Consider the following 13,129-nt stretch of genomic DNA (forward strand, 5'->3'; position numbering starts at 1 on the left):
CCCTGGCTCATGACTGGGCAAGGGTATTGCTATACGCGTTCCCTCCTCTTCCCCTCCTTCATTCACTCCTGGTCAGAATACAAGAAGAAAGTCACATAGTCCTTCTGGTGGCACCACGCTGGCCCAGACAACCATGGTTTCCTCTAATGATGTCATTACTCAGGGGCGTCCCTTGGGAACTCCCAGCACGGAAAGATCTTCTCTCCCAGTTGGGAGGACAGGTGTGGCATCCACAGCCGGAGTTTCTTCGGCTATGGCTATGGCCTTTGGGTCCAACCAGGACCTTGCTTCATGTTCTTTAGGAGTGAAACGCACTATTCTTAATGCCAGAGCAACCTCTACCCAAACGGTGTACAATGGACAGTGGCAAGCTTTTGTGCGCTGGTGCACAGAGCAGCAGGAAGATCCACTCTCGTGCTCAGTGGGTTCTGTGCTTTCCTTCCTACAGATGATATTGGATGAAGGAAGATCTCCTTCGACGCTGAAGGTCTATGTGGCTGCTCTCTTGAGCCGTCTGACCTTGAGTGGGGGCGTGTCCCTAGGCTCGCACAAGTTAATTGTGGCCTTCCTAAAGGGTGCAAGGAGACTCAGACCTTGTAGGATTCGTCCTCCCCCTTGGGATTTGCCTTTAGTACTCGAGTTCCTACGGGGTGACTCATTTGAACCTCTGGATGGGGCTGGTCTCAAGTGGTTGTCTCTGAAGACTGTGTTCTTGTTGGCTGCGGCCACTGCAAAGCGTATTGGTGAACTGCATGCACTCTCTGTTAGTTCTGAGTGTCTCAGGTGGGGATTGGATGAGGCATCAGTGGTGTTAAAACCAAATCCGGCCTTTCTTCCTAAGGTGCTTAATCCTGAATACGTCAATCAGTCCATCAGTCTGGCAGCTTACGCTGATCAGTCGGATTCTAAGTGTGTTCTCTTGTGCCCTGTCCGGGCACTGAAGCAGTATGTGCTGGCTACGGCATCCATACGTAAGACGGACCGGTTGTTCGTCTGCTTTTCTGATGCTAAACGTGGTTGTCGACTCTCTAAGCAGCGTCTTTCTCACTGGTTGGTGGAGGTTATTGAACTAGCCTATAAAGCTGCTCATCAATCGCTTTCAGACCTAGCAACAGGCCATTCTGTTAGGGGAGTGTCTACCTCGTGGGCCGCTTTGAGAGGGGTGTCCCTTCTAGACATTTGTGCTGCAGCCACTTGGTCATCACCATGTACTTTTACCCGTTTTTACAATGTTAATGTGGCAGCATCTTCCAATCTCGCACGGTCTGTACTGTCCCTGATCACGGATGGAGAACAGAGGCACTCCTCGTGACGGCGTGGGCATAAGTCATCCACTCAGTAAGTACCGCCCTGGCGGTCAGGAGATACGAAACATAACGCTAGTTACGGATGTAACTATGGTTATGTGAGTAGTGGATGACCGCCAGGGTTCCTGGTCACTCGGCGTGAGCGAGGCGATCCGGGTTCCTGAGGCAGTTTGCTGTGAGTCACAGGTAAATATAGCTTCGGTGACATCACAGGCAAGGTCATGTTTGACTAATTTGGTATACATTCTCGGTCTAGAGCGCGCACGCGCGAGGAACATCCACTCAGTATGTACCGCCCTGGCGGTCATCCACTACTCACATAACCACTGTTACATCCGTAACTAGCGTTATTTAGCTAGCTAGATACTGTCATAACAGTCAGTCATAACGGTGTTTTACCGCGGCGTTGTTCAGCTGTTGTCCACCAGTGACGTCACGGTCGCGTTCAAGAATTTCCGTAGCGAGCTCGGGTTTTTCCGTCAATTTAATAAAATTGTCAGTTTTAAAGCAAATTAAGCTGCTATTTTCATTTTAATTCATACTTATATATGTCAGTCACTACAATAACGTGAAATATTCATGGAGGTCCATTAGGTGGTGCTTAGCCTATAAGGAAAGCAACTAACACCCAGCTGCTGCCTGGGTGCTGGAATGAAGTGTCCCTGTTTGATGATGAAGGAAAAATCATTTTACACTAATTTCTACAGAATGTTAAAACGCATTTCCTTCCTGTAAAATGACAAGGATAATAATAATAAAATAATGCATGCTTACCTCATCTCTAGATTTTTTCAGCTTGCGGTCGTTCTCGTAGATAACCATCCACAGAGCAAACAAAGCCATAATGAGGCCGTGTCCGAGGTCACCAAACATCACAGCGAACAGGAAGGGGAATGTGATGATGGTATATGGAGCTGTTATGAGGTAGAGAAAGTTATGAGGTGTGATGTTAATTAATGTGTTAAAAATTTGTGATTTAATCATTGGATACTGGGTAATTCATGATACTGGAAAATAGCATACAGTCATTTTGTTTGAGACAGAGAGAGACAGAGACAGAGAGAGAAACAAAGAGACAGAGAGAGAGAGAGAGAGAGAGAGAGAGAGAGAGAGAGAGACAGAGAGAGAGAGAGAGACAGAGAGAGAGAGAGAGACAGAGAGAGAGAGAAAGACAGAGAGAGAGAGAAAGACAGACAGAGAGAGAGACAAAGAGAAAGACAGAGAGAGAGAGAGACAGAGAGAGACAAAGAGAAAGACAGACAGAGAGAGAGAGACAGAGAGAGAGAGAAAGACAGAGAGAGAGAGACAGAGAGAGAGAGAGAGACAGAGAGACAGAGAGAGAATCTCATTCACAGAACGTTTACGCTCTTATTTTGAAAGCCACCACTTACAACAATTCCCTTCACAGCCCATAATTCTCCTCTCTTCTTGTCCTACAGTTTTTTTTACACTTCTTTCTATTCCTGATGAGAGTCCCTGTGACCCTGAGAACTTTGTGGTGTGTGGCAGCAATTCTACTTACAGCGTCACCTTTCTGCCATCAGCTGAACACTGTAGTTCTTCTCCTTATTATTTCAGTATTTCTGTTGTTTTTGTATTATGAATTACACATAATATAAAAGACATATTTATCACTCTGAAGCCCTTATAGATTAAGCTTCACTGCAGAGATCCAGGCCTGAGCTTTAACCGTCCGCAGTAAAGCACCGTCTCACCTGGGTTGACCTCTCTATAGCTGCCGACTCCATAGGCGTCCACTATATTCTGAAATCCTGAGGTGAACTTGTTGGTCCGTATGAGAGTGGGCGGAGTGTCGGTGCTGGGAATTCTGTTCACAAACGATGGCACAGTCGCTCCACTTTTTCTCTGAAACAGCAAAAGCAGGTAATGAGCTCAGAATGATTAAAGGTTTCCATGTAGAACTAACAATCACAGTACAGTAAAACAGGTTTTTGAAAGCACTTAAGGATGTGGTAAAATAAGCAATGACAGGAATCTCTTTCCTTATTTAGCTTTTTGATTTTTCTATAACAAACAGAAGCCTCAGTAGCGTGTGGAAGAACCGTACACAGCCACAACAGCCTCCACCTCCTCCTCACGCTGGTCACCAGCCTGGTCCCACACTGCTGTGGGATGGCATCCCTTTCTTCAACCAGCACTTCAGTTCTACGCCCAGCTGATCCCACAGTGTTCAATGGGACCCACGCAACCCACACACTCAGCTCCACTGCTCCTCCCACAAATGCATGTCCCTTACAAATGTGGCACCATTTAAAAGGGAAACACATTTCCTTAGTTTTTGTGCTATGTTTACTTCTTTCTTTGACCATCACCCTTATCACACCTACCCTTCCTCTCACTCCTATTCTTTCTCCTACCCCTCCCCTGATTTCCATGCTCTCTCACCTTTTCCCTCCTTCCTGCCTCACACCTCCTCTTCACACTTACCCCACCTCTCATTCTTATTCTGCCGCTTACTCCTCTCAGGATTACCATATTCTTCATCACCCTCATTCTACGTACCTCTCCTCTCACTCCTCTTCTTCCTCCTATTCCCTTCCCCCATTTCTCCAATCTATATAAAGCCCTTCTTAAATATTTGGTGTCATACTGGATCGGGACCAGACTGGATTAGGATCAGACTGGATTGGGTGTAGAATGAACTGGCTATAGACTGAACTGGTGACAAACTGATGACCAAGCTGTGCCCATGCTTTTCTGCATGCACGTGAAGGAAACCTTTGAGCCTCCAGTTTCCAAACTTCAGATCATCCTGACATAGACTGAGATCATCCAGCTGTACTCATACATGATCCTGTGTATGTGCAAATAAACTCCAGTCAACGCCGAACTCCAGTCTCCTGACTCTTCAATGCCGAATGTCTATAACTTCAAAGCATTTAAAAGCAAAGGTTTAATGGAGATCCACTCTCACGGGACTTCTGGACAGAACTGGAAGTGACACAACTGAGAGGCAAGGTCATAACTACTCTATAATCATAAAATCAGGACCTCTGGACAATTAAAGCGGGACTACAAATCTTCGTCTGCTTAGTTAAACAGCTGAGATGAAACCTTTCATTCATACACTAGGAGTGGTTATTATTCTCTACAATTAACAACTTCCCATGAAAACACACTACACCACAATGCAATCTTTACATCTCAACCACTGACTTGAGAAAAGCGGAGTCCCTCTTTATACAGGACTTTTACCAGCACAGAGGCAGAATGGAGTACAGTAGTCTCACCGAGCCCTCCTCTAGCGCCCTCCTCAAGGCCGGCAGGTCGTTCACAGGACACCACACCTCCGCTATCAGGCACTTGTTGGTGACATCGAAGCTGCAGAGGTTGAGGATGTGGTAGATGGCCTTCATCTTCTTCACCTGAATCCCCCAGGTGAACACAGACTCAGAGGCTTTGTTCAACACCTGCCTCAAGTAGTCCTCCGTCCGGTGAAGAACCTACAGCAGATGAAAAGGAATCTGTGAAATCCTAAGCCACATTTAAGAACAAAGAAACCCAAATAGTAGCAAACAATGTAAAAAAAAAAACCCTGATTATGTGAAGCTTAACACATGACATGAATTCATAAAGTGTGCCACTTATGAAGAATAATCCTGCTTAGTGCCAGAATGAACCAGTTTATGCTCCACACAGTGGGTTGTGCCACAAAGGGGCAGCCATGATCAATGTAGTTTTTGTAAAGGATCTCTACTACATCCAGGCCACTAGGTGTCAGTATATAATAAATAAATCTGAGTTAGAACAAAGCAGAGGCAGTGCTGTGCACTTCACAACAGCCACAAATAAATGAGAGTCTGGCACAATATATTCAGGGCTCACAAGAGAAGCCAGGAAGGGGTTGAGGCAAATAATATAAATAACTGGGAATAGAGTTGGGATAACATTGAAAGAACAAGTACACAAATGGGCAGCACGGTGGTGCAGCAGGTTACTGTCACACGGCTCCGGGAACCTGGAGGTTGTGGGTTCGATTCCCGCTCCGGGTGACTGTCTGTGAGGAGTGTGGTGTGTTCTCCCTGTGTCTGCGTGGGTTTCCTCCGGGTGACTGTCTGTGAGGAGTGTGGTGTGTTCTCTCTGTGTCTGCGTGGGTTTCCTCCGGGTGACTGTCTGTGAGGAGTGTGGTGTGTTCTCCCTGTGTCTGCGTGGGTTTCCTCTGGGTGCTCCAGTTTCTTCCCACAGTCCAAAAACACACGTTGGTAGGTGGATTGGTGACTCAAAAAGTGTCCGTAGGAGTGAGTGTGTGAGTGAATGTGTGTGTGTGTGTATTCCTGCCCTGCGGCCAGTAATTCCAGGTAGGCTCTGGACCCACCGTGACGCTGAACTGGATAAGCACTTACAGATAATGAATGAATGAATGAGAAGTACACAAATAAAATTGAGAGAATATCCCATCCTAACATGAACTGATTCGAGTTGTTGAGTTAGCCAATATTTACATTAACATGTAAATAAATGCACAAATTTATCTGTAGCCTGATGTGGTGGGAAAAGGCCCTCAGAGGTTAAACCTCATGGTCATCATGTGCAGAAGCAGAAAACTAATGTCATTTCTGTCTCCTTTTAAGCCAAAATCACTCTCCAGGGATTCCAGACATGTCACATGATGCATCATGGGACAAAACCTGCACCCGGCCCTCTGTCGACCAACACAGAACATATAGCCAAAAGTTTGTGGACACTTACTCACCTTACATTTCTTTAAATCAAGAAGTGTTAATAGGGGGTATGTAATTTATTTGCATCTATAGCCTCAACACCTCCTAGACAGCTTTATACTAGACATTGGAACATTACTGTGAGGATCTGATGGAAGTGCTGAATCATAACGAGCACTCCAAAACTGGATCTAGTCCACTAGTCCATGCGTTACATCAGATGTAGTGATTTTAGGCTCATCTGCAGCTGCTTCCGAAAATCCCCTTTCATTTAACTGTATGTTTCATTTTAAAGATAAGATTATTCTTGGATTCACTGAAGCACAGTACACGATCCTGCATGTGTTCTGTCTTTACTGCACACAGCCTTGAGTGTGCTGACTTTGATGGTTAAAGATTTCTCTTTTTTTGTTAGCTCTTAAATGGTTAATGGTTAAAGAATTTGTTCATGTGACTCAGATAGAGATGGTTCTCTGGAAAAAATACAGAACTATTTTGACACTTTGACCCGCTGTATATAACACAATAAGACTTTATTTACAGTTACATTCATGGTCCTTATCCAGAGAGAATTGCCATTTCAACCATGTGGTAGATGTAGTTGAATGCAGTGTAAATTATAAATCACCTAATATCATCACAGGCCACTTTAACACCATCCTATTTCTCTTTAATATTTGTGTAGGACTGAATTACACCCTCATGTGTGTTAAAGGGAGCGGCACGGTGGCGCAGCAGGTAGTGTCACAGAGCTCCAGGGACCTGGAGGTTGTGGGTTTGATTCCCGCTCCAGGTGACTGTCTGTGAGGAGTGTGGTGTGTTCTCCCTGTGTCTGCGTGGGTTTCCTCCGGGTGACTGTCTGTGAGGAGTGTGGTGTGTTCTCCTTGTGTCTGCGTGGTTTTCTCCGGGTGCTCCGGTTTCCTCCAACAGTCCAAAAACAAACGTTGGTAGGTGGATTGGCGACTCAAAAAGTGTCAGTAGGTGTGAGTGTGTGAGTGAATGTGTGTGTGTGCGTGTGTGTGTGTCTGTGTTGGCCTGTGAAGGACTGGCACCTCCTCCAGGGTGTATTCCCACCTTGCGCCCAATGATTCCAGGTAGGCTCTGTGACCCTGAACTGGATAAGCGCTTACAGACAATGAATGAATGAATGAATGTGTGTTAAAGGGTTACAAAATGTGTGATAAACATGTGTTCTATAAGAATCATTCCCCAGCTTGAGCAGAGACACCATGCTACCCCAATAAAGACTCCTTAGATGAGACTCGCTGGACATTTCATTAGCCTACATCCGTAACATGATCAAAATGTTAAGGGATCTCAAGTAAGAGCAGAAATTGCCTTGTTCTCTGGGTGGGTAGGATGACATTGTCCCCACATAGAATGGGCATCTGTTAAGTGATGTGACAGATTTGGGCAGTATGCACCATCCTCTGCAGTTCAGTGGCAGTTCGAAAAGCATGTGTATACCCAGTCCTCCCAAGGCAGGTGGCACTGTGCCTTATTCTGGTGATGAACTGCTGATAGGTAGCACTGACGACAACAAATTTTTGGGAAGAAAGGATTTGACGAATAATTTAAAACTGTTAAAAGGGACACAGATTTAATTGCGAGGTGTGAGGGTTTGCATTATGTGCATTAATGCAGAGATAGCCCATATGCAGTTAGAATCCTGTGTACACTCACAGTGTGAAGGTCCTGAATGCGCGTGCGGAGACCTTCCACCACGTCGGCCCTTTCTTCATTACTGTTGGGATACGGGTACAGGTGACAGTGGTAGCTGAAAAAGAAAAAGGGGCCAATGATTAAACATAAGCAGCTGAACTGACTAAAGCTAAGTTGATTTTACTCATATGGAGCTCATTACCAGTCACAGATCTTCTTCACTTTCTGTCCGATCAGATCACCCCAGTAAGAAATGAGGAACACAACACTTCTCGTAGGCTCCCCCTGCGAAACACAAACCAGGAGGAAACAGAGTTACACTCAGCTGACCACAGATTTAACAAGACTCAGCCACAAGTAAGAAATCGCCCAAAACTGACCACAGAACAAACATATGAGACTACAGAAGAGGAACAATGCACATAGGATACTGCTGTAGACTAATTCTGAAATAATATTTAAACTCAGCAAAGATAAAGCTAAGTGCTGCACGGTACTTCAAATAAAATCTGACTAAAATCAAACAACCGGTCATCAGTGAAATCAATGTCAGACAGATGTCAGAGATCAGTCTCTTTTCTCTAATAAATAAACTAATGTACATGGATATAATAATAAAAGCTTTCCACAGAAATATGCAATAATTTCCATGTATTCATAATCCCGTGTAAATTACAGTGTATGGATCTTGCAGGCATTCGTCGATCTCTGCGTAGCTGAGGATGGTGTATCCTTTACACACTCTCCACAGCATACGCTCAAAGGCCTCAATCTTCGCTCTCTGGATCAGTCCTGAGATAAACCTGCACACAGAGGAAACAGCAAACTCTGAAACAGTCACACTTAGAGTAGAGGTTAGGAATCTCCACAAACTAAATGAAATTGTTAGCATGCATGGCTAGGAGTCCAAACAGCATAAAGGGCTTCACTCTCTCTTTCTCTCTCTGTCTCTTTCTTTCTCTCTCTCTCTCTCTCTCTCTCTCTCTCTCTCTCTCTCTCTCTCTCTCTCTCAGTCTCAGTCTCTCTCTCTCTCTGTCTCACACTCTCTGGCTCTCTGTATCTCTCTCTCTGTCTCTCTCAGCTGTAACAGAAACGGTTAAGGTGTTAGGGTTTGTTTAGGGTATGTTTGAAAAAATGTCATGGATCAATACAGAGGAAGCTTGTGCTACCTTCACACTACGAGCTTGGTAGAAATACAAGACTTGAAAAGACCTACAATATATATCCAACAGTTTGTGGACACATGTCCCTGCATCATTTTCATTTTAAAGTGACGGGTTTGGTTAGGCAGCTGGCTCCACTTTATTTTGTACCTATTCTGTAATGCCTGTTGCAGATATTGCAACAGTTAGCGTTACAGTAATCCCTCGCAACTTCACGGTTCATCTTTCTCTACTTCGCGGGTTTTTTCAAGGGGGCTTTTTTATTGTTTACATGTATTAGACTGGGCCTGTAGGTGACAAAATATATCATTTACAAGTGTTTCTTACGTACGGTACATGTATTGTTCACGTCCACATCCGAGGGGAAATTTACTGACGCTAAATCACAGCTTAGGAATGACTCTATTAAAGAAACTGGTAGGAAATCACATGTAGTTCCAGCTGAAAAACATTAGAGAACGACTGTTTACTGCACAGGGTGGGTTGTTAACAGTAACAGGGAGGGGTTTAAAAGTCCAAATACTCGTTACATACATAAAAAAATATCTTTGCTCTACTTCCTGGAAATTCGTTTTTCACCGATGGTCTTGGAACGCGTCCCCCGCGAAAAACGAGGGATCACTGTACTTTAAAATCAGCACTATTTTGTACTTATACTTTTATTCTTTTGTACTCTGCTTCCAGCACTACCCTATGTACAAATAGATGATACCTTATTCATACAGTAACAACTCACAATATATATATATATATATATATATATATATATATATATATATATATATATATATATATATTCTGCTGTACTGCACTTCCCTAAAGGGACAATAAGTTAACCACATGCACCCAAGACACAGGCCTCTCACCCAAGTTTGGCCCCAAGCCTCTGCATGCTGCTGTAGTCCATCCTGACGTCTTTCTCCAAGAAAGGAAACTCTTCATACTGCGGCCTCACCGATTCCCTCTGTTTTCACAACAAGCAAAACACACGCAGGATGTCGTCATGGATCCTATTTCTCAGAATATCATCCTGCATATACACACACTATAAAAGCATTTTAAAAACATGTTTTTAAAAACTCATTTTGGGACGGTTGATGTTTTAAAGGCTTTTTCCATCAATGGGATTATTCAAGATGATTCTGTGTTAATCTGAAGACTTTTGGTAGTGGGAAACACTTAAGACTGTTAGAAAAGAAAGGCTGGTTGCCTTCAAAATCAGGTGACCACAAATTCCATGTGGTCATTTGATCTCCCTACTCTTCATGAAAAGAGTTGTTCATTGAGGAACAAATGAGAAGACGGTTGAAGGAAAATTAAACCGACTAGAGACACTCAAACAAACCTTGTATTTTTATAATTGTCTGCTTTTTTATTTTAATTTTAAAGTTTTCTTTAATTCCTACCTGGAATCATTGGGTGCAAGGCGGGAATACACCCTGGAGGGGGCGCCAGTCCTTCACAGGGCAACACACACACTCACGCCTATGGACAGTTTTGAGTCACCAATCCACCTACCAACGTGTGTTTTTGGACTGTGGGAGGAAGCCGGAGCACCCGGAGGAAACCCATGCAGACACAGGGAAAACACGCCACACTCCTCACAGACAGTCACCCAGAGGAAATCCACACAGACACAGGGAGAACACACCACACTCCTCACAGACAGTCACCCGGAGGAAACCCACGCAGACACAGGGAGAAAACACCACACTCCTCACAGACAGTCACCTGGAGGAAACCCACGCAGACACAGGGAGAAAACACCACACTCCTCACAGACAGTCACCCGGAGGAAACCCACGCAGACACAGGGAGAACACACCACACTCCTCACAGACAGTCACCCGGAGGAAACCCACGCAGACACAGGGAGAACACACCACACTCCTCACAGACAGTCACCCGGAGGAAACCCACACAGACACAGAGAGAACACGACACACTCCTCACAGACAGTCACCCAGAGCGGGAATCGAACCCACAACCTCCAGGCCCCTGGAGCTGTGTGACTGCGACACTAACCTGCTGCACCCCTTTAAGGTCTTGTTAATGTTTAAACAGGAATGGAAAAATAGATATGGTCCAAGATTACACGCAATAATCTACTATCCTGCTACACATAGCTATCACTATTAAACACTAAAATAAAAAAGGCAGAGAAAAATACTCCACAATACAGTGTTCAAAAAACTTCAGGCAGTTTCTTTCTTTGACGCATAGAAAATACAAAACTGAATATTTCTGGAACAGCAGCATCCTAGAACTGTGACGCAAAGGACCTAAAGAGAAGTAAATCTCCAGTGTTAGCAACACTGGAACTGCTTATCTGTAATCCTCTGAGAGAAGTGACCCACCTCTACGTTGCGTTGTACAAAGTTGCGTGTGATGTGCAACATGTGCGTGTACTCGGTCAGTTCCAGAAGGTTCTTCTGCAGTTTCTCTTTGTTCCTGGTGACCTCACTCAGCTCCAGCTCCAGCCTCTGAAGCTGCTCCTGAAATTACAGTGAATCAGAGAGGACTTAAACACACATGGACTGTGTATATATATTCACCCATTAGCCGTATCATTAAAACCACCTCTGAGTGGATCAGACACAGCAGTGCAGTTTGAGCTTATAACAACGTTCCCATTTACTAAACACTTGCAGATGTAAAGTTAGAGAGAGTAGCTCATGATTTGCTCAAATGAGTCACTGAATAGTCCCTCAGCAGTGGTCACAGGACGCTGTCGGTTGGATGCTTCTGTACGGTGGATTATTCTCAGTCCAGTAGGGGGAATGAGGGTTTTGAAAACTCTTGAGGCACTGCCTGCTGTGTCTGATCCACTTGTGAAAGTGAAACATGCAAAGCTAAAGACTGGGAAAAATGCACCTATACAGTAAATATAGCTGATAAAATGAAGAGTGTAGTTTTAAACCAACTAGCCATAACTTTATGTTGGAATAACTACTGTTAATTCTATGAAAAACATATTAAAAAAGCCCAGTTAAAAAAGTTTCTATGTAGTACTAGTTCATTGTGTCTGCATGTCAAAACAGTGGTGTACATAACAGTAAATGTGTTCGCTGTACGCTCATTAAACTGTCTTTAAGGTTGTGGCAAGGTCCTTCTTCTATCGACCAATTAGACCTTAAAGCAAATACTACAGCTCCCTCTTTTTTCTCAGAGGAAATCAGTCTCATTAACCTCCAGCAGTGCATGAATGGAGTCCAGTGGTCTTACCATTATATCCATCACGTGTTTGGGTAGTGGAGCCACTGGGTTCACCTCGCCTTCAGGCAGAGCTATGTCAGCTCTCTTGATCTCCCTCATAAGATACACTGCAATAGGATGAGCGCACACACACACAAACTTTTACATGGAGGCCCCATTTTTGAAAAAAGACAAAAACAGACAATGTGTAATAGTTTTTAAACATTTAATTACACTCATATTGTACTTAATTATTTATCATGAACTATTAAATGTGTTGTATATGATTCTGGAGCCCGACTGCTGCTGTTTGAACTCAGCACCGAGGTAAACGTTCCTCTCCCCGGGTGCTACTTCAGAAGCCTTTTTTCGTGATTGTTTTTCTCTGTTTGAAGCCCTGAGTTTGTTTCCTGTTTGAAGAGCCAGAGCTGGTATAAACAACTGACTTTTTCCAGACTCCAGAGCTATCAAAATGTGAGGAAACTTTCTCAGAAATTTACTAAGAGTGTACTGGATGAAATATTCAGTACCTGAAATAAAGTAAACTAAAGTAACTTTGTAAATGTGTCTGCATACACCAACGGGCCAAAACATTAAACTGACCTGCTTGTTTGATGTGGTGGTGGTTGCTGTGTTAGTGTGCCTTGCACTGTTACGAGTGGATCAGACACAGTAGTGCTGCTGGAGTTTATAAACCCCTCAATGGCAATGCTGAACTGAGAATAGTCCACCAACCAAAAATATCCAGCCAACAGTGTGAGGTGTTCATTGATGAAGGGCATCAGCAGTGGTTCCCAAAGTGGGAGCAGCTATTTTGCAGTGTCAAGGCAAATGAACGAGGCGTGTTTGAGCACTGCTAGTGTGTAGCTTGAAAATATTTGCATCTACAAAAGGGCAGCACTGCAGAAACGATTTTGGGAACCACTGAACTAGAAGATGATGAACAACAACTTTGGTCCAAAGTTGACCAATGAGGTAGGTGGGTTTAACAGTGTGGACAATGAGTGCATACTGGTTAAAAACTGAGAAGTCATTGCTTTAGAGTAAAATGCCAAAAATTAAAGTGTACTATCATTTGCAAGCAACTAAAAATCTGTCAAATCATCATGGCCCCATCTTT

At 44.0% G+C, this 13,129-nt stretch overlaps 1 protein-coding gene across 1 annotated transcript in view; it reads right to left on the reverse strand.

The window, feature by feature from the left end:
- The window catches only part of LOC136677695 (V-type proton ATPase 116 kDa subunit a 2-like), a 33,735-nt gene that overhangs the window by 16,648 nt on the left and 3,958 nt on the right, over positions 1-13,129 (reverse strand). The window contains exons 3-11 of the mRNA XM_066655289.1: positions 12,040-12,137; positions 11,172-11,309; positions 9,681-9,778; positions 8,328-8,454; positions 7,854-7,936; positions 7,673-7,766; positions 4,559-4,771; positions 3,023-3,173; positions 2,082-2,221 (exon numbers count right to left, since the gene is read on the reverse strand). Of these exons, the coding sequence (XP_066511386.1) occupies positions 2,082-2,221; positions 3,023-3,173; positions 4,559-4,771; positions 7,673-7,766; positions 7,854-7,936; positions 8,328-8,454; positions 9,681-9,778; positions 11,172-11,309; positions 12,040-12,137 (1,142 nt within the window). The remainder of the gene's footprint in view (positions 1-2,081; positions 2,222-3,022; positions 3,174-4,558; positions 4,772-7,672; positions 7,767-7,853; positions 7,937-8,327; positions 8,455-9,680; positions 9,779-11,171; positions 11,310-12,039; positions 12,138-13,129) is intronic.

Source organism: Hoplias malabaricus, chromosome Y (assembly GCF_029633855.1).
Source record: "Hoplias malabaricus isolate fHopMal1 chromosome Y, fHopMal1.hap1, whole genome shotgun sequence".
Classification (NCBI taxonomy): domain Eukaryota; kingdom Metazoa; phylum Chordata; class Actinopteri; order Characiformes; family Erythrinidae; genus Hoplias; species Hoplias malabaricus.